This window comes from Cheilinus undulatus, linkage group 10, assembly GCF_018320785.1.
Source record: "Cheilinus undulatus linkage group 10, ASM1832078v1, whole genome shotgun sequence".
NCBI classification, from domain to species: Eukaryota; Metazoa; Chordata; class Actinopteri; order Labriformes; family Labridae; genus Cheilinus; species Cheilinus undulatus.
In genome coordinates this window covers 20767463-20786761 of record NC_054874.1, presented here as the reverse complement: position 1 = coordinate 20786761, position 19299 = coordinate 20767463, and the positions used below count along the sequence as shown (strand labels likewise).

At 40.7% G+C, this 19299-nt stretch overlaps 2 protein-coding genes across 2 annotated transcripts; one reads left to right on the top strand and one right to left on the bottom strand.

The window, feature by feature from the left end:
* Positions 1 to 6815: 6815 nt before the first annotated feature.
* On the bottom strand, positions 6816 to 10095 carry pcdh20 (protocadherin 20). The gene is given in 3 exon segments (XM_041798180.1): positions 6816 to 9350; positions 9876 to 10040; positions 10090 to 10095. Coding segments are annotated over 3 exon segments (2706 nt in total).
* Positions 10096 to 11548: 1453 nt separating this feature from the next.
* On the top strand, positions 11549 to 15336 carry si:dkey-27i16.2 (regulator of cell cycle RGCC-like). The gene is made up of 5 exons (XM_041797048.1): positions 11549 to 11740; positions 12612 to 12776; positions 13377 to 13457; positions 14131 to 14193; positions 14729 to 15336. Exons 1-5 carry the CDS (start codon positions 11719 to 11721, stop codon positions 14734 to 14736), a joined length of 339 nt encoding a protein of 112 aa, XP_041652982.1. The 5' UTR covers positions 11549 to 11718; the 3' UTR covers positions 14737 to 15336.
* Positions 15337 to 19299: the final 3963 nt, after the last annotated feature.

Genomic DNA, 19299 nt, shown 5'->3' with positions numbered 1-19299 from the left:
ACATATTATTTTATCAGTGTTTGTATTTTCTTTCAAAACCCAGGATCCCTATTATCTATGTGGCAGACCACAAGGAGACAGGCCTGCCCACAGAGTTGTCTGAGCCCCTGAAAATCCCAGAGAATGGTCCCTCCCCAGCTGTGATTTATCACCAATATGAACTCATGTTTGACACTTTTCACTACTTCACTGCTTCATTCTGTCATTTCTGCAACATTGTTTGCCACTCTTAATCCATTTTGGCCACTTTTAAACCAATTTTTGCCACTCTTTTCCATTTTATCGCTCTTTAACCAATTTTTGCAGCTTTCTCTGCCAATTATTGCCCCTGTGTGCCACTCTTTAAATGCTTTTTGCCATTGGCTATTTTTGCACTATTTTGCTACTTTTAACCCATTTTTTTGCCATTCAAAGTTCAAAACATTCTTTAATGGCATGAATGGTTGACACCTTTGTTGCCAAAGCAGAGTACATCAAAAACAAATACTAATAATGACAATCACAATAATAATACTGATAAAAATAAAACACTAAAAAACACAAAGTTATTGACTCTTACAAAACTTATTAATATCTCTGATGTGGTGACATTCAGAACCAAAACATGCAGCTTGGCTCAGCTTTGGGGGGCCTGATATGGCCCTCGGGCCACCAGTTGATGATCAGTGGTACAGTTTCACTTTGCGGAGGAGGCTGTGCTCAAAAGATGCTCCCTGGGTTAGTCCAACTGCATGCTTTCCAGGGAGTGCATGGCTAGAAACCCCATATGGATCGATACATTTATGACTATGCGAATTGAATAAAGTTAAATTATTTCAAAAGCAATTTGTCCATAGTAGCATGACTCTGAATATGAGCAACAAGCATTATGCTATAAAGGAGGAGGCTGGGGTGGAGGAGACTAAGCAGTAGCAGCGTAGTTCATGAGCATTAATGCAAGTAGGGATTATTGAGAAGTATGTCATATTTGAATACACCACTGTGTCGAGAGAAAGAGCTGTAATTGGCTGTGGGAGCAAAGAGGCGAATATGAGGATCAGCTGGCTGTCAGCTGATCACTGCTGGGCGTATGACTACCGTGTCCTGCATGAACTAACACTAGGCTTCCTTTATTCATAAAACATCTTAAGAGGACTCAAAAGGTGAAAAATTGCCAGGAGCAGCGAGGAGAGTTTTTAAAGAGGCTCGGGAGTTTCTCAAAGAGAGGAGATAAAAGCATCATAGTGAAAGGTGTTAACACAAACTACTGCAGCTCTGCGACAGCCCCACATTAATATTACCTACATTAGATGCTAAAAGTAGCTTCTTGGTAAATTAACATGAAGATAGAGATGCATCAAGAAAGAATTTGCACAAAAAGGGTGTGGGCGGGCAAATTGGAGTCTTGACTGAGAATGTTCTTTTTGGATCATAATGGGCTGGGAAGACAAAAACTATTAATGCATTTCAGTCTATCTTAGACTTTCCTCAGACAACATGAGGCTGCGTAGCAAGCCTTCAAAATGTTTTTTTACTCTACAGGTGCAGCCAATCACTGATTAGTACTCTCTTCATACACTATCAGCATGTGAAGAGACTACTGCACAGTGGTATGTGTTTTAAAACACTTTGTCCACTTAAAGTGTCTTTTTTCCCATGTTTGGATCAACTAATCACATCTTTCAAAAGAGTTCTCACCTAGCAACAGATTAAACCTCACCCCCTTACTAAGATAAAAGCTTCCATCCTTTCCTTGTTTAGAGTTGATCTAAGAATGTGCCTGAATCACTTTTTAAGCTAGAACTCCTTCATTGAATTTTTCAAGCTAAGATGGGAGCAGTCTGAGAGGATTCTCAGAATGTCTGGTCCTTGATTTTTATATGCCATGTTTAGCAGATGGCTGTTCATTAATGAGTTTGGGTCTGCTTGAGTATTATGCCTGTTAAAAGATTTTTGCTGTGTCCTCATGCATTGTTATCATATTACTACTGTGAATCTTTATGTACTATTTAGGTCACTGACCAGTTATCTTCCTGGAAGTACCTGAGCTTCCTTGTCTTGTAGGTTCCTCTGGATCATTGGTGTGGATTACCTGCTGCTGTGGACCCACCTGACTCCATTTAAAAATGTAAGAGGAAATCTAATCTGCCAAAAAACAGAGAGAAAAGAGTAAATGACACCCTTCAACATCTGCAGAATTCAAGCAGTTCAAGAACATGGACAAAAACCTGATGAATATAATAAACTAACAGCATCTTAAGACACCAAGAACCCAGATGTCGTAAGATACCTAGCAAACCATGACATCTAGAATGCAGGCAACATAAGACACCTTGCTAACTAAGACACCTTAGAGCATAGACATCACAGGTGCCATAAAAACAATAGGAACCCAGGCAACACAAAAACCCAACTACACGGTTTGAGACAGAGAGGACTAAGATGTAAGAAGTAGCGAGCAGTTAGGAGACATAACTGCTTTAGCCATTGGCTGTTCAAAATGAGTCTGCTTCTGCAGAGGTTTCTGCTTCTAAAAGGAGGATTTTCATTGCCACTGTGATTTTCCTAATGTTACTTAGTGCTGTGATCATGATGGATTACTGTTTTTTTATCATTATTTAACATCAATGACTACCCACCCTCTTTCTAAAGTGTGCTGAGCTGCAATATATTATCAATTATGTTTTAGAGATTGATTACTAGATCGATTTAAGGGGTGCTACCAGGGAATTTGGGCCCCATGGAAAAATACAATTAATTTAAGTTTTTTGACAAAATATTTATTTTTATTTTTTTATTCAAGTATTTCTAAGGTCCTTGTCAGCCGCTGGCCCTGCAATCTTACAAACTTTTCTCTCTCATCACTGTAGCTGATTGCAAGCTTAGGATGAATTATTTCTTTGGGTCATGGCATCCAACTTTTGGGGTGCTTTAGAAATTGTTATGTTAAAAAAATGTAAGTGTTATATACCCAGTTTACAGGATTTAGAGTTAGAAATTATATTCACTCATGTTACTATAATTACTTTTGAGGTGTTTGTACTTTTTTGAGTTTTCACTTTATAGATTAAATTTCAATGGGGCTTTTTGTATGGGTGGATTCGATAGCATAATTGGTGATTGGGTCAGTGCCATAAAGGCTCTGACTATGGGACAGAATATCAGCCTTGCAAAAGAAAATGTGTATGTGTATGCTCTCTGTTTCAAATTCTCCAACCTCTTAAAAAGTGCAGACCCCTAAAAACCACAAAAATGTTCACAGACATTATGGCTTATGCTCAGTATTTGCCTTTTGCTTGCTGCTAGCTAACAAAAATGCTGTCTTGTTCATTTTTAACTTATATTACAACCTTACCCCAAAATATGTTAGAATACATGTTGGTTTCAAGTATTAGCCTATTAAAAATTGTTAGATACACATTTGAAACAAAGGCACACAACAGTCTTAATGATTGAATTTCCTGTCCTAGTCGGGGTAGGTGAGATCTTGAGTGTTACACAGGGCTGTCCAAACTATGGCCTGTTTGCCAAATGAGTCCCATGGTCCATTTTTAATTGACTGCCAAAGATCCTAATAATAAAAATATGAAATATGATATGAAATATGTCCTACATTAGGACATGAAGCATGTGCTTGACTGTATTGTACTAAACACACTGACAATCAAAAAGGGATTTCCTTATTCATAACACCGTGATGAAAAAAGACAAAATGATAATGACAGAAAATAGTGGCAGGCTACTTATTTGCTCCTCTGCTCCATTTCAATGTCTGATTTACCAAGCATTGCACTAATCATCTCAGAGAACATCAGTCCTATAAAGTTTGTCGGCTTGGTGCTCTTGTTTGTGTCTGAATGTGGAAATGAGCCGTTAGTGTCACGTTGGTTAAGTTTCAGTTCCTTTAGTACACTGAAGGTGAGGTATAACAAAGTGGCCCACTCATTTTTATATTTTTCTGTATGTGTGGACCCCCTTCATGTTAGGGAAATGAATACTGTGATGGATTTTTAGAATCCATGGCAAGAAAACTAACACAAGCAGAGGTGGAAAGAGTATTTGACTATTGTACTCAAGTAAAGTATGGTTACTCTGGTTAAAGTTTACTTCAGTTAGAGGGCTGGTCTATAAATTTACTCATGAAAAAGTATAAAGTATTTTTTTGCAGAGTAGCAAGTAATTTAAAGGCAAGGCATTTAAAAAAAAGATTAAATTGCAATATGTACAACTACAGTTTTCAAGTTACAGAAAGTGCAATATTTCTTTAACTTGAAAGGTGTCAGAATAGCAGTTTAATATTTTTTGCAGCAGATAGGTTATGCTCTACACATAATACACTTTTTAAGTGGGACTTTCTTTTATAAGATAGTTTGCAAAAAATCCAAGGGTCTTTAATTTTGCACATTTTTCTTATTACAAATGAGAATAATATAATATAATCTTTCCCCTCAATACAAAAATTCATACTGAATTTTCAATATAAGTCAAGATAATAGTGATTAGATATTTTTACAAAATCATTCAGCCCTATTTGTTACTAACATTCATACTGATGTTAACATAACACTTGTTTGGTGGAGCTTTTTTCAAGTTGTCATGATTATTGCTTTCAAGGATGTAAGTTTAACAAATCTGTCAGTTAACTACTGTGATTTCAGGAGAAAAAAATAAGTAGCTAATATTGAATCTTGCATCATCTTATTTTTTCCTAACATATAGACCCAGCCTACAGGAAAGAACAGTTTGTTTAACTTATTGTGTTTGCTCTAATATAGAATGATTTATTAACTATGCTGAAAATAAGATGAGGAACTTGAAAAAAAATTGCATAGTGAATTGCAATCGCAATATAGTAAATAGTAAATTCTGATCTTTCCTTATCAGCAGTAACAACAAGCCTCAGCTTTAAACCACAACAAGAGAATAGATCTTCAGTCAGGCTGCAATGAGAAAGCAGTCTCAAACTGAACCATAAGTAAACACAGTTTTGATAATGTTGGCTCCGCTTTTAAAGCTGTAATTTGATATTTCTCAGCATTATTATAGCATGTTGATTTGATAATAAAACCGGCTGTAATCATGCAGGATTATGTTGTTTGTAATACTTTGATGTTTATTTTAAGAACAATCCACTGTGTATTTTGGGTCACCACCATCTGTGTCTTTGTCCATGTCAGTTCATTCAACTCTTTTACCCACTATCAAATGTTCAGCCTGTGAAAAAAAATGAAATGGAAATGAGATAGATGTACTTTGAGCTGAGCAGAGCAGCATGCAGCAGGGGAGCGTCACTGATCTCAGTCGACCTGACTGTGGAGTGAGAAACTGTCCTCTGATTCATCTCCACCCTCTGGCCAAACACCAGAAAAAAAGGAGCTGTGGTTGGCTTCATGTGCATCCAGCAGATGGCAGGCTTTCTCCTGACACTGCTTTCCACATTGGCAGACGTTAGGATTTTTACCCTACAACACCACCTACTTCTGGAGAGGCAAAACACTAAGAATGATGTCCCACTAGTCTGTAAAATCATACAGATTGCTAGCCAGGTCAAAATGCTGCTTTTAAAACTACAGCAGGTCTGCTTTAATATTAATTTGTGCATGTTTTAATCTAATGGGACCTGTTGTTCCTTCTTTAATTTGTAATGTTATTATGGAGCTTTTTATTCCCTCTCAGCTAATGTACTTTGCCTTACAGTACAACCCTATTAGATTATTCACTTTTTGAGCTGCTAGCTTCAAAATCCTCCAGAGAAACATGTCTCATGTTGTACAAGCCTTGTTCTACACTAACCAGATTGTTGTACATGGTGTTTTACAGGCTCTGGCTCCTGGCTCTCCTTCCTTGAACACAGGTGTATCTTAAAAGGGTCGCTCAATTATTACTTCATGACACCATTAAAGGGGAAAAATCTTTTGTGAGACTTTAGCCTGGACTCCTTATGTAAATGAGTGTTAACAGATTTGTAAACACATTTTACCTTGACTCATTCATACTTTATGCATTACTTAACCTGGTTTGATATCTCAGTTCTTCCCCTGCATGCGTATAAATGTATCGCTAACACATGAGAGCGACTGCCTTTTGTAAAGATTTCTTTGAACACAGTGTGATTTCCCTCCGAACATCTGTCATCGAAAAGCAACAAGCCTGTTGGGTTACTTTGTGCAGTACAGTAGTGTCTTTTTTTCCACCCTGCCTTTTGGATGCCATCCAGCATCGTGGGTGAGAAGCAGGGCTATCGGATAACAGGTGTGAAGCGGTGACTTGAGACGGCGGTGTTCCTTCCCTCCACCGCCTCTCACCTGTCCACAGCCGCTCTCCTCCACCTCCTGTGGTTTGTCTCAGAGCTGCTTCTTAAGAGACTTTCATCACCTCCCCACTGGAGGAACATTAAACCCTTTTGTGTGTCTAAATACTTCAGACTCCCCATCACTTAGAGTGGGAAATCTGAGTAAGGACCAATCAACTCAGCAGCCATTACCTCAGCCTTATTCTCACTGCAGGGGTCAAGGAGAATAATCCCTAAAGATGATAACATTATTCTTGTAATTTGCTTTAATACAGCTCAATCACATGTAAAAACTACTCTCATCTTCAGACCATATTGTATGCATTTCAGGTTGTTTAAATGTTCTTAGATCGACTTTATTTCAACTGTGTTTTGCAGAATTACTCTTGACAAATGTTGAGAACACTGTATCAGAATAATTCAACAGATATGATTATTAAAATGCAAGAAGCCTTTCACAAATACTCCTCTGTTTAAATCAGGGGCTGATTTCATCCTTGAAACTGTGTGAGTGAGGATTATACACTTTGTTCGCTTCATCTTGTTAGTCTTCAGAGTAATATTTGTTTTTGAGCCTGAGTGGAATCTCATTCTCTTCCACGTGTGTCCTCTTCTTCTCCCTCAGACTTCCTCTCCTCTGTTTTAGATACAATACAGCTGACACCACCAGCAAACATGTGGACGCCAGCATCATACACAGGCCAACTAACAGAGTCAGCCGCCCTGATCTGGTGTCCTCGACCTCGCAGATGGGGGCCTTTGAGGGGGCTTGACCAAAATCAGATGTTCCTGTCCAGGTTGGCGCCTTGTCCAAGTGGCAGGTCTCCATGCTCTCGCTGACCATCAGATTAACCCACACGGTGGTGTAAAGAGGAGCTGGTTTTCCTCCATCTCTGACCACAACAAACAAGTGATGCATTCCCAGATCTTTTTGTGAAAGCTGCTGTATTACGGTGATGTTCCCTGACCTTGAATCGACCTGGAATGGACTGTGATTTTGTACCGTTTCTGGCGCCACAACAGTATACGTCATCTCTGAATTAAGCCCAGAGTCCTCGTCGATGGCGTAGATTTTTGTAATCATGGTGCCTGCGTTGGTTGCTGGAGACACTGCAAGGCATGAGAAGTTGCTGCTGGGAAGGATCACTTTTGGCTGGTTGTCATTGATGTCCTCCACAAAGATTGTCACCCTGGCAGTTGACGTCAGAGTCACTGGGTGCCCGTGATCACTGGCCAGAAGGTAGAGTTCATAGCGGTCCTGTGTCTCACGGTCCAAGTTAGTAGTGGAGCGTAGCGTTCCCTGAGTGTTATCCACAACAAAAGGTCCGCTGCTGTTAACAACATGCAATTCTGTGTTACCGTTCTCCCCTTCATCTGGGTCAGTCACCCCCACACCTCCCACCTGGGTGAACGGCGGAACATTCTCAGGGATAAAAAAGATGAAGTGAGGGGTTAAAAACACGGGTGCATTGTCATTCTGGTCCAGAACATGAATGGATACCGTGGCAACCGACTCTAAGGGAGGAGAGCCGCTATCTCGTGCAAACACAGTCAATGTGTGTTCACCTTGCTGCTCCCTATCCAGAGAGGCAGACACAAACAGTTGACCTGTCACCGAGTCAATGTTAAAGATGGTGGGTGTGTGTTTGTCCAACCTGTAGGTCACCCTCCCGTTGTGTCCGCTGTCTGCATCTGAAGCAGAGACCTGTAGCAGTGGCATACCCAGCTGGTTATTTTCCTCCACCTGCAGCTCGTACTGAGACTGGAGGAACTGTGGAGCGTTATCATTGACATCTGCCACCATCACCCTGATCACACGCCTGGAGGCAGCCATCACAGATCCTTCGGCTGATCTCCCGTGCGCTACCAGAGAAATCTGATGTTCTCTTTTCATCTCATAGTCTAAGGGCTTTGATGTGGAAAGCAGATATTTACCATTCTGCGGGTTCAAAGTGAAAGGCGCCTCACTCTCAATGGAGAGAGATGAGCCTTTAAAGCTGCTGTCACCCTCCAGCTCTAAAACAGCTAAGACAGTGGGGGGCTGGTTCTCTTGTAACACCAGAGTCTGGTTTTGATGCTCCGCTATGAACCCGATCTTGATCGTCAGCTCTTGGTGCGCCTTGGGGAGCACGGATATGGTTACCTGAGTGTCTGCTGGGGGGCAATGACGGCTGCTCGCTAACACTTTCAGCAGCAGCTCCTCTGGGTTGTCACTTTGGAGGTCTTGTGTTAGTCTGATGTACCCAGTGAGGCTGTCGAGGCTAAAGAGCTTCTTGGCCCGCTCGGAGACTTTGGGACTGAGAGAGTACATGATAGCAGCATTCGGACCTGAATCTGGGTCTGTGGCTCTGACCTGAGCAACCAGCGTGTTCTTCGGGGCGTCTCCAGGGATGGAGACACTGCGGGGGCTGTCAGAGCTAAAGCTTGGACAGTTGTCATTAACATCTGTCACTATGACTATTAAAGTTGCTGTAGCACTTAAAGGATCCGAGCCACAGTCGGATGCCACCAGAACCATCTGATACAGGTCCCTAGTTTCTCTATCCAGAGCTGCTTGAACAACCAGCATGACGACAGACCCATCTTCCTCGATTTTTAAACTAAAAACTCCATCAGACTCCTCCAGGTGGTAATGCAGCTCACTGTTATATCCAGCATCTCTGTCCTTAGCCTGCATGTCCAGTAAGAAGCTGGTCCCCACTCTGACATCTTCAGACACCTTCAGGTATATTTCACCATTTTCAAACTGAGGTGCATTGTCATTGATGTCCTCTATGATCACAGGGAACTGTATAAGGTCTCCTGAGGGCCCCACCACAGCATTGTGTAAAATAATGCATTCCTCAGCCTTTGTCTCCTCAGGGCAGAGGGCCTCGCGATCCATCTTTTGCTCAGTGGTGTAGAAATTCCCTGTGTTTTTGTCCATCCACAGATACTCCTGGGTCAGGAGCTGGTATGGCGGTGGAAAGTGTTTACTAAGCGACCCAGCCAGAACGCCAGGCTCCTGTTCCTCCGGGACAGAAAACCAGACTGAAGAATCACATGTGATCTGGTGGAGATGGAGCACAACCAGCAGATTCTGACAGGAGAAGACAAACAGAGTAAGCACTTTTTAAAGCACTGTTTTGATTTTGGTTATGATTTGACAGCCTTTTTGCAGTGCTTAAGACTGACAAAGCCTTGAGGTTTTCCCTGGTGGTGATAAGGTTTAAACTTCATGCCTCACTGAGCTCTTAGTAAAAGCAGGCAGCAGCACAATGAAGGTAATATGAGGCCCTTCGCTTATCTTCAACCAATTACTCTCATGCGAATACACAAACAACAAAAAATAAAAAGCAAATAACAAAGCATGTACGTGGCATAACAAAGGAAACTGTAATTTGCATATATTTTTGCATTTTTATAAATAATTGACAGTGATACATTTTCTTCTAATCTTTAATGCTCTGAATAAATTTTCATTTAACTCCAAATCTCCTCAGTCCTGCTTCAAATGCAGTGTGTTTACATCTTTGAAGACTACACAAAAATGTGACATTTATACTAAACCAGAAACACTGAGACAGCAATTAGACAATCCCTGCATTGCTTTTGACCTACTGACCTGCAGCAGCCCAGCCCAGTTCATATTATCAGGAGTCCCATGGCCCATCGCCCTCGCATGTTACCCAAGATCCCCAGCAGCAAGTGAACACCGAGGACACAGACAGCAACCTAAACCTGCCCAGCTGAGGCAGAATTCATTACATGCCCCTCCTACAGCGCTTACCTTGCGTGTCAGAGTGATACAGGAGAAGTCAGAGAAACAACAAGTTTACCTGCATGAGTGGAACACATGTTTTTGTGGCAACTCATGCGGTCCTAAGGATAAAAAACTATGAGTAAGCATGTGGTTTATGCACATACTTTTCCTCTTAGCTATAATAGGATTAATGTGCAAATACCAAATGTGCTTGCACACCTGTTTCTATTGGCACACCTGCTGTCTGTTGTTTGTTTTACTACTTCATAATCTTTTTAAACTGCGTCTGATTCACTGTTCACCTGCAGATTTATCTTCTGGTACTGTTTTCTTTTCTGCTTATTTCTAGAAGCCTCTAAAACCCTAAGGATCTAGGTTCTATAAATAGCACAGATGTAAACGATGCCTATTATTGAACATCTACAACAACTATCATAAATTATCCTCTCTAGCTGTTGTAATTCTACCCAAAACCTCGATACGTTATACTTCTGATCATGTATAGTCATCATTCTTGCACTATTTGCATATTTTTCAACCATACTATCAATGCACACAGACTTGTATACAGTAAAGAAAGGCTATTAATTTAAAAGTTTGTGTAGAAGTTTGTAAATTTACTAATACAACTGATTATTTTGTTTAAATTGTTGCATTCAAAACCTTGTAAAATATGATCAGGCTAACGATTAAACTAGCAGTGAATTTTCTAAAAACGCCCCCATCTAAATTAGCTTTGATATTGAAGCAGGATTCATTGATTGCAACATGAAAAATACACAATCTGATAACAAGCTCTATGTGACTTTTGCATCATAAATATTAATGGTTTTTCAAGTGATTTTGTGCAATTAAGAATATTACACTTGGGAATATATTTTAGTCAAGAGGACTACTTTTACTTGGGTTTAACATGTGAGACCATTACTCTGAATGAGAGATGTACCACATTGGAACAACTTTTCCCCAAGGAATTTGACTGAAACTGCACCAGCGCGACCCCTGTCGATAGAACAGAGTACTGCATCCATACAGCAAAATGAAATATTAAGAGTCTATGGTTGAAACAACAATTTTCTTCTAGAACACGTTTTAATCAAAGACACTGACATTCAATAAGTTACTAAATGTAAATTTTGCATCTGATAGGGGATTTTATGGATTTGAAATAAACAATTTAAGCATAATTCGACTTTTAATTCCCTGAGTGGCAAAGCTCTTCAGAAGCACATTCACGGGGACATCACCACAGTATATTATTCTTTAATAAAGTTTCATTTAAACTCAGAGTGACTCGAGGTCCTCTTTAAAAACTTAACGTACCAAGCTCCCTTACCAGAAACAAGAAACATTCTTGTGAATACTTAAGGAGTAATTTTAAGAGTCGGCACACGCTCCCCCCTTTATAAGTTTGAAAACATGGGCGAAGCAGAAAAGTCCCGACCTGAGTTACGTAACAGCTCATTTCCGGCCGTCTCATTTACGTGATGGTTTTCCAACTAACTTTCCACCCACAGTTTTTTCTATTCAATTCAGCAGACTCTGTGGTCTCCCTGCGACGTGATTGGCTGCTCCTGTCTGCTAGCTTAGCGGGTGTGGAGGGCTTCATTTAAAAAACTACACTCGTGTTCGTGTGCGTCAAACTATTGAGAAGTTTCTCAGACTCACAGCAGCCTGTTGGTGTTTTTTACTTCACAGCTTCAGCATGTCTTCAGACTTAAACACAGGTGAGTCCAACTTCATTATTTCTTTAAATGCAAAGTGATGTAGCCAATAGGCTCATAAATACCAACAGTAGCCAACTTTTATGTCAAAGAGGCTTTAACCTGTAATGTTTACTTCCATGAAAACGACAGTTAGTAGTTTGAGAGGCTTTCTTCCCTCAATTCACACGTTTTAATTCTCACATTCTTAATGTTTTTGTATATTTTGCACCGATATAGTGCACCTGCATTTTATTATTTACACAATTTTCCCTCCATTTTATTAATACTGCTGTAACTATAACAAATTCCTGCCTCTTCCTCCTATCATTTGCCCCGTATTTCCCTAAAGCAACTGTTAATGCTGCATCCTATTAATGTAAGCCAGATAAAATAGTTGATGGTGTGTAAAGTGGGGTCTGTTCCTCCCATACCACATCTGTTATTTTAAGACAGTGTTTATATTCTAAAAACGGATCAAAATGTTGTTTTATTTCAGCCTACAGCACAGAACTTGGGCTTAAAATGCAATATTTGTTTATCACAGTTGTTTCACAGGCTGTTAGAAGTTTTATATGCCTTATGGGCTGTTAGTTTTACATCCACACATCAAGCTATCAGATACAACCCACTGACATAAACGCTAACTAAAGGCTTTGGCTTTTATTTAATTTTTCACCCAGATGATATTTTTCATTCAGAGAGCAACATGATCTTTGAGTTGTTAATTATTTGTTTGCTTTATGTCAGAAATAAACATGCTACTCTAAGTCAGGATTTAAAAATGTTATAATCCTCTGCCTCTCTGCTTTCTGAAATATCTTGAGACCATCTTAACATTTCCTCTCAGTGAAGTAATGGGATTTCTCTCCAACTGCTGTCACATTTTCCACAGACTTGGAGCTGGAGTTGGACGAGTTGCTGCAGGAGTTCCAGGATGTGGTGGAGGAGCTGAAGGCCCCGTCCCACAGTAGAGCTCATGTGTACCAGCGGGTCCTGCACGAGGCGAAAAGCCGCACAGGGTTGGCGGAAGACAGCGGGGTGGATGACTCAGACTACAGTAAGTGACTTAATGGTCACCATGAAACATTGTTACTGTTATCAAGATAATGTTATTGCACAAAATTGAGGGAGGGAAACATTACTTATGGAGTCCCCCTGGGTGCTGTTTGAGCTCCTTTATCAGCCCAAACAACTGTGGCTCGACACTTTTAATTTGCATGAAATTAACAGTACAAGAGGACACATCCCTGTACTCTGTTTTCCTCACAACAATACAGTAGCTGTGTACTGGAATGAACCGCAATGTGGATAGCCCATCTTCTGTAATTGTCTGATTTTCTATTTTTGTTGTTGCTGAATTGTTGACGGTTATGAGATAAAAGAGGCTTTTCTGCTCCCATGCGTCGTCATTATTGAAAGCATTTTTCCTCCCAAATGTTTCAACAAGCAAACCGTTTTCAAAATCTGACACTCGGGAGCAGCTTACAGTGAACACGTGTTTACCTTCGTTTTACTTTATGTTACTTATTATTCACACCCCTGCATTGTGTTAAATGTGTTGTCACTGTTGTCATTGATCATTTGCATGGCTTCAGTGCTCGCCTCTTCTTCTATTATCCTCTCATCCCCCTTCCTACCCTCCCTGTCTCTCCCCTAGGCAGTGAAGCTTCTTTGGGAAACAGTCTGAACACCAGCGAGGAGGAGCTTCACACAGCAGGCATCATGCTGGCACCAAAAGGTACTTCAGGCTCCCATCAGCCACATCTCCATCCAGATAGCCCCTTGTTCTTCCAGTGATCACTATCATGTTGTCTCTGATCACTATCACAGCCAAACAAAACTCTCCACATTAGCCTGGGAGCTCTTTTTGTTTTTACACAACAAAGCCCCTGCCGCTGTGACTGTGACGTCTCAGCTCCCCCCAAAAGTCTCCTGCAGGGGTTATATGTGCTATAATGTTGCGGTAAAAGTGCCTCAGGTGTGTGCAAATGAATGAAAGTGGTTGTGTGTTTTGTTGCATGTAGAGATGCTTACTACTTTTATAATCCCAAAGGATGAAAAACAAGCGGGTGACCATGAGGTGGCATTCACTCTGTCAGTGTTTACACAGAATACCTTAAGATGTTGACAACAAAGATCTGCCTGGATCCATCAAGCTGTCAAGGATTTTTTAAGCACTTAGGATCAGCTTTTATCACAGTTTGAAGAAAAGAGCTGAGAATGTGTCTGCAGCTCCGAAAGTAGTTTGCTTCATATGTAATGCCGGGACTTAAATTGGTTTTCAGCATTTGGTCCAAAGGAAATACCATGGCACCGAGCCTTGTTTCTCCACAAAAAATGTTCCATTGCTGTTTTTCCTTTTTCTATAATACAGTTTCTCAAATTCCATTTCTCTCTGTCATCTGCCGCAGCCAAGCTAGGTGACACAAGGGAGCTCGAGAGTTTTATCAACATATTGGACCAGGAACTTGCAGGTAAGTCTTTAAGAGAATTACAGCTCATATCACTCAATCTTCCCATTATTCCTTTTCCACTTAAGCTGACAAGCTAGCAGGCTGCAGTGTGTAGTGATGGAGGAGGTGTATGTTGTGTAATGAAACAGTGTGTTGTTGTAGCTACTTTGTTTTTACTCTGCACTACACCCCCCACCACTACTTCCATGTTTATCTCTGAGCACCTCTTGTGTGTAAATGCCATGTCTGGGGACTCAGGTGGGCTATCTACACGGCCTTTGGTGATAAAAGCGTACTTGACTACATGAGCATCATGATCCTGCTATCAGCACTAAAGCAGTTGTATGAACCACACATGCATGGGCCTGTGCACGTACACAAGCCACACATAAACCATAAATCCACTGCTATCATCAGAGGTCCTGACATACAGAGAATTAATGCTACAAATTAATCATAACCCCTCTGTTTCTTTACAAGGCTGGTGAGTGTATGCATGTGTTGTTTACCTTATCCTGGCTCTTGAGCTTAATAAGTTTTCTCATTTCTTCTGCAGAGATGTGAACAGAGGGGGAAAGTAAGCCATACATATGACGGGGGGAAAAGGCTGAGGGCAACATGGTCGAGCAGGCAGGCAGATCTACACCAGAGCAGATCTGAGGGGTGAAAACAGTCCCTTGACTGCTGCAAGGGGGAAAAGGTTACCAACAGAAATTTAAAGGGCACTCCAAAAAAAAATGCAAGAATACCCTCAGACTCCTTGTCCGGCTTGCAAGGCAACGTCCCTACAGCATCGGATCCAAGATGTGCGACTGACTCCCTCAACTAGCAAAGCCTCCATCTGTCTGGGAAAAGAAAGAAAATGCCGCCTGGAGTGTAGAAAGCATGCTCATGCCACATTTGAAATTCCCACAAGGACTATGCCAGCAAAGGGCCCAAAATCCTTGAGTGCCATGTTTTTTTATGGAGGCAGATCTTTGTTTTTTTTTCAAACTGCAAATGGCACTTTAGTTTCTAACTTATTGCAAGTCTAAAGTTTTTAAATTGGCTTGTAAGTTGAGGTCTCTGGTGTACAGTGTTTTTTAAAATTCCTTTTTTTTTATATATATATAAATGGTTGTACAGATAACAGCAAATATAAATAAAGCAAACTTTTGTACCATTTTCACGTCTTTTGTTGCAGATTCAGCGCAGAGAAACTGATGCCCTAGCAGCCACATCTGATTCTACACACTCGCACACAAAGTTAAAAGCCTTTCACTTTTCTAAAACACACTCCTGACAGTACTGACAACAAATTATCCTCAAGTGCCTGCACCCTCACTGTGCCCTAAAATGACTGCTGCTACTGTCACAGCGCATGTCTCAGGAGCCCTTTGCCCATTCTTCTTTGTTTGTACTTCTGCTTCCTGTATGTCTGTTCTGATCACACTTTGAGTTTCACATCCACTCCTGAACCAGAGAAAGCCACAAATTTAGCTCAGACAGCATGTGAAGACAGCTAAAAGAGGATGTGCGTAAGGCCTTTACGTGAGAAACAATGATTATTATGTTTTGCTGTGATTTTTTATTCTGCTTTAACGGATTACAATCCAAGCTTTGAAGAGAGGGAAGGAAACTCCCCTGCTTTGTTTGAGTCTCTTAAAACAGATCATCTTAGCAGTTATAAGCTGTGACTTTCCATCATGATTGTGGTTATATTCTCACTTCAGTATAGGCCTACCTAGATTTATCCATTTATATGCGTGTCCCCTTTTTTTCCAGAGCTGAACAGCTTGAAAACAGACAAGGCTGGGGTGAATGTTGTGGTTATAATGTGATTTTTCACTTGTGACTTGTTAGTCTACATTGAGTGACATCAGCTGCATAATCCAGCTGAAGTATGCAAAATTATTTCAGCATGTTGAAGAGCTGTCAGATTTGAGTTATGAATGAGGTTAAGTAAGACCTCGAAGGAAGAGTCTAGAGTTTATGAAATATTTAGCTTCACAGTTTGTTGTGATCACACACAAGACTTTGGTTTCAGAGTGATGTAAGCCGAGGAAAAGTTTTGCCCTCTTTGAAACAGACGCGTCAGGGACCAGCAGTTTATTGAACTGACATTGTTTTCTCCTAAAAAATCCCCAGACAGCTGTTTGATACGACCCGTCACCTGTACCAGCTGCCCTTGTGATGTATTATAGTCAGACTGCTTGGGTGGAGCTGCTTTTTGACATCCAGTCTTTGGCAGCAGCCAAAGAAAGGAAGGGCGGACATTCAGCGCGGTTCTTTGTCTGTTTACGTCTCATTAAAAGACACTTTGTCCGGAAAGTTCACTGTTCTGAACATGACCAAATATTTGACCCTGCTGACTGGGACGAGAGCAGCCGCTGGTCCGAGGAGAGAAGGCGGATGTTCTAAGAGCGAATGAGCTTAAAATTTGACATTACTGCAAAGCAAATAGGAATAGTGGCAGCAGAAAGAGACCAAAGGGGAAACTGAGAGTGTTCAAACAATGGGGGAAATCCACGGGGGGGGTGTAGAGTAACCTGCTCCTCCTGTGTTGTCTGTTCCACTTAGAGAAAGGCGAGGATGACTGATTGAGGCCACAGCTGTTTGGGATCGTAACAAACAAAGTCGGCGTCAACATGATGGAACTTCCTTCAGGAACGAAGGGCACATCCTGTTTTCTGAGACTGAAGGCAAAGAATTGCAGCAATGCAGGAAATGTGACGGTGTGGCAGAGATGAAACACAGAGGCATGTGATTAGAAATCTTCCCTTTTTGTCACAATATGTTCCAGATCCCGTCTGGTACTTGACACTGCTACCATATTCACCTGCTCTAATCCAAGCTGTCATTTCATCGTACATGAGAAAGCCACCAGCTGCTGATTAAGCTATATGATTTTTATTAGATAGCTCTTCAGTTGGGATCTTGGTGTAATTTATCAGTTTGTCTTCTGGGAACACCTCCTCATTGTTTAGCTAATTACTATGTGACCGGTATTTGATTGGCATCGCACCAAAGCAGGAGGCCAATATGTGAGCCGGTCGCCTTGTTTAGATAACAGACAGAGTAAATGATGAATGAACTGGCTTCATTAGCTGCTAAATTAGAATGAATAGATGTTATGATGAGACTGTGAACAGTCTTGAATGATGAAGACATAATAAATTTGTTGGACCCCTTTTGGCCATCACCTATAGACTCCAGCATTGTAGTAATAAATGTCACATGAACTTAAAATCTCTCCACACAATGCTGGTTTGTTTAAAGCCAGTTAGAAAGCTAATGAAGATGTAATTGAGTATAGCAGGAAGGAGACACTTGTTATTATCAGACAATGAGTAAATGAAGCAGAGATATGGCCTGTGCAGCGAGGCTATCATGGCCGAGATGAGCTGCAGCATGCAGAGCACGCAGCCCTCTGCTGTCTGCCTGATGAGAGACCAGAGAGACGCCTTTCCCCTGAGAGCTCCCCAAATGGTCCAGGCTAACAACGCTCTCCCAAGGAATGAGCTGGCTCAATCACCCAACAGACACAAACGGAACTGTGTGAGTCTTACATAACTGAAGCCGGTCCCTGAGCCCAGATCAAGGACTCAGACCACTGCTTTGTTATTCTTGCAGAACTCGCCAAAGGCAGAGTGAGGAGCTTGGACCATAAAAGGTGTTAGTGGTGTACTATGAAATAAAATCTCTCCTTTGACAAAACTTCACAGTTCTGCAAGTCTTCCCTTTTAGCCACAAAAACTTTGCTTATAAATTGTTGAATAGCTTTTTTGGCTATTCAGAAGTTAGCAATGCTAGTGGCTCAACTGGATTGGACTTGGCGATTCTGATATGTTGATTGATAGTTTGATAGTTTTGTAGTATCTCAGCAACTACATACCTGTGTACCATGTTCTGCTTTGTTTTTGGTTTGAAGGGCGTTGTATCTGCTATGAGGCTATTTGATCACTAACTAGTGACATAACCACTAGATCATTCAACAGTCTTTCCACACTTGAATATATCAGGCTACGTAGTCAGCCATACAAGTAATTCAGGTTAGTGAGTGAATTAAATGTATTAAAAACTTCACAATAATGTATCACAGTTTTGAATGGTGCTTTTGCTGTATAACACAGTATTGATAATTTTTCTTTTATTTATTCATTTTTGGGTTGTCATGGCTTTATTCAGATGAAACAGCGAAAAGAGTTTTAAACTGAGGGACAGAGCACAACTACATGCTCGGCTATAACCATTGGGCTACTAGTGGCCCAACTGACAGGATTTAAGCAAATTATTTATCCAAGTACTTGATTAAAGCGAAGTGCTTTAGGCCCACTAAGTACTTGATTTAATTTTAAAAAAGCGTACAGCGCATTCATAAAGTATTCAGACCCCTTCATATGTTGTGGCCTGATGCTCCAAAATAATTTTCATTCTTATTAATCTACACTCAGTACTTCATCATGACAAAGTGAAAACAGAATTTTAGAAACTTTGCAAATATTTTCAAAAAACAGAAATGTCAGATTGACGTACATGTTCAGATTTACAAAACACTTGAAATGTAGCTCAAATTCCCCCCATTTCTCTTCATCTTTGTTGAGATTTTTCTACACTTCAATTGGAGTCCACCTGTGGCAATTTAAATTGATTGGACATGATTCTGAAAGCTCTAATCTCTCTATAGAAGGTTTTACAGATGACAATGCATATCAGAGCAAAAACCAAGCCATGAGGTCAAGAACTGCCTGCAGAGCTCAGAGACAGGATTGTTGTAGGGTACAGATCTGGAGGCTACAAAAACATTCTGTTGCACTGAAATTTCTCAAGAGTACAGTGGCCTCTATAATTCTCAAATGGAAGATGTCTGGCACAGCCAGGACTTTTCCAAGAGCTCCAAATCATGTCCACTCAACCTAATTTATCACAGCTTGTCAAGGTGTAGAAACATCTCAGCAAAGATCAAGAGAAAATTGGAAGGATTTGAGTTAAATTTCAAGTGTTTTTACAAAGGGTCTGAATACATTTACAAACATTTCTAAAATTTTGCTTTTGTCACTGGGGGGCTGAATGTAGATTAATCAGATTTTTTATGACTGTAGCATCAGGCTGCACCATAAGAAAAATCTTAGAAGTTTAGAGGGTCTG

Bases quoted from the DNA above. Each gene is read 5' to 3' on its own strand.
- si:dkey-27i16.2 (XM_041797048.1), top strand. From the start codon at position 11,719: ATGTCTTCAGACTTAAACACAG. The intron at 11,741-12,611 runs GTGAGTCCAACT...CATTTTCCACAG, and splicing joins GTCTTCAGACTTAAACACAG to ACTTGGAGCTGGAGTTGGAC. The intron at 12,777-13,376 runs GTAAGTGACTTA...TCTCTCCCCTAG, and splicing joins GGTGGATGACTCAGACTACA to GCAGTGAAGCTTCTTTGGGA.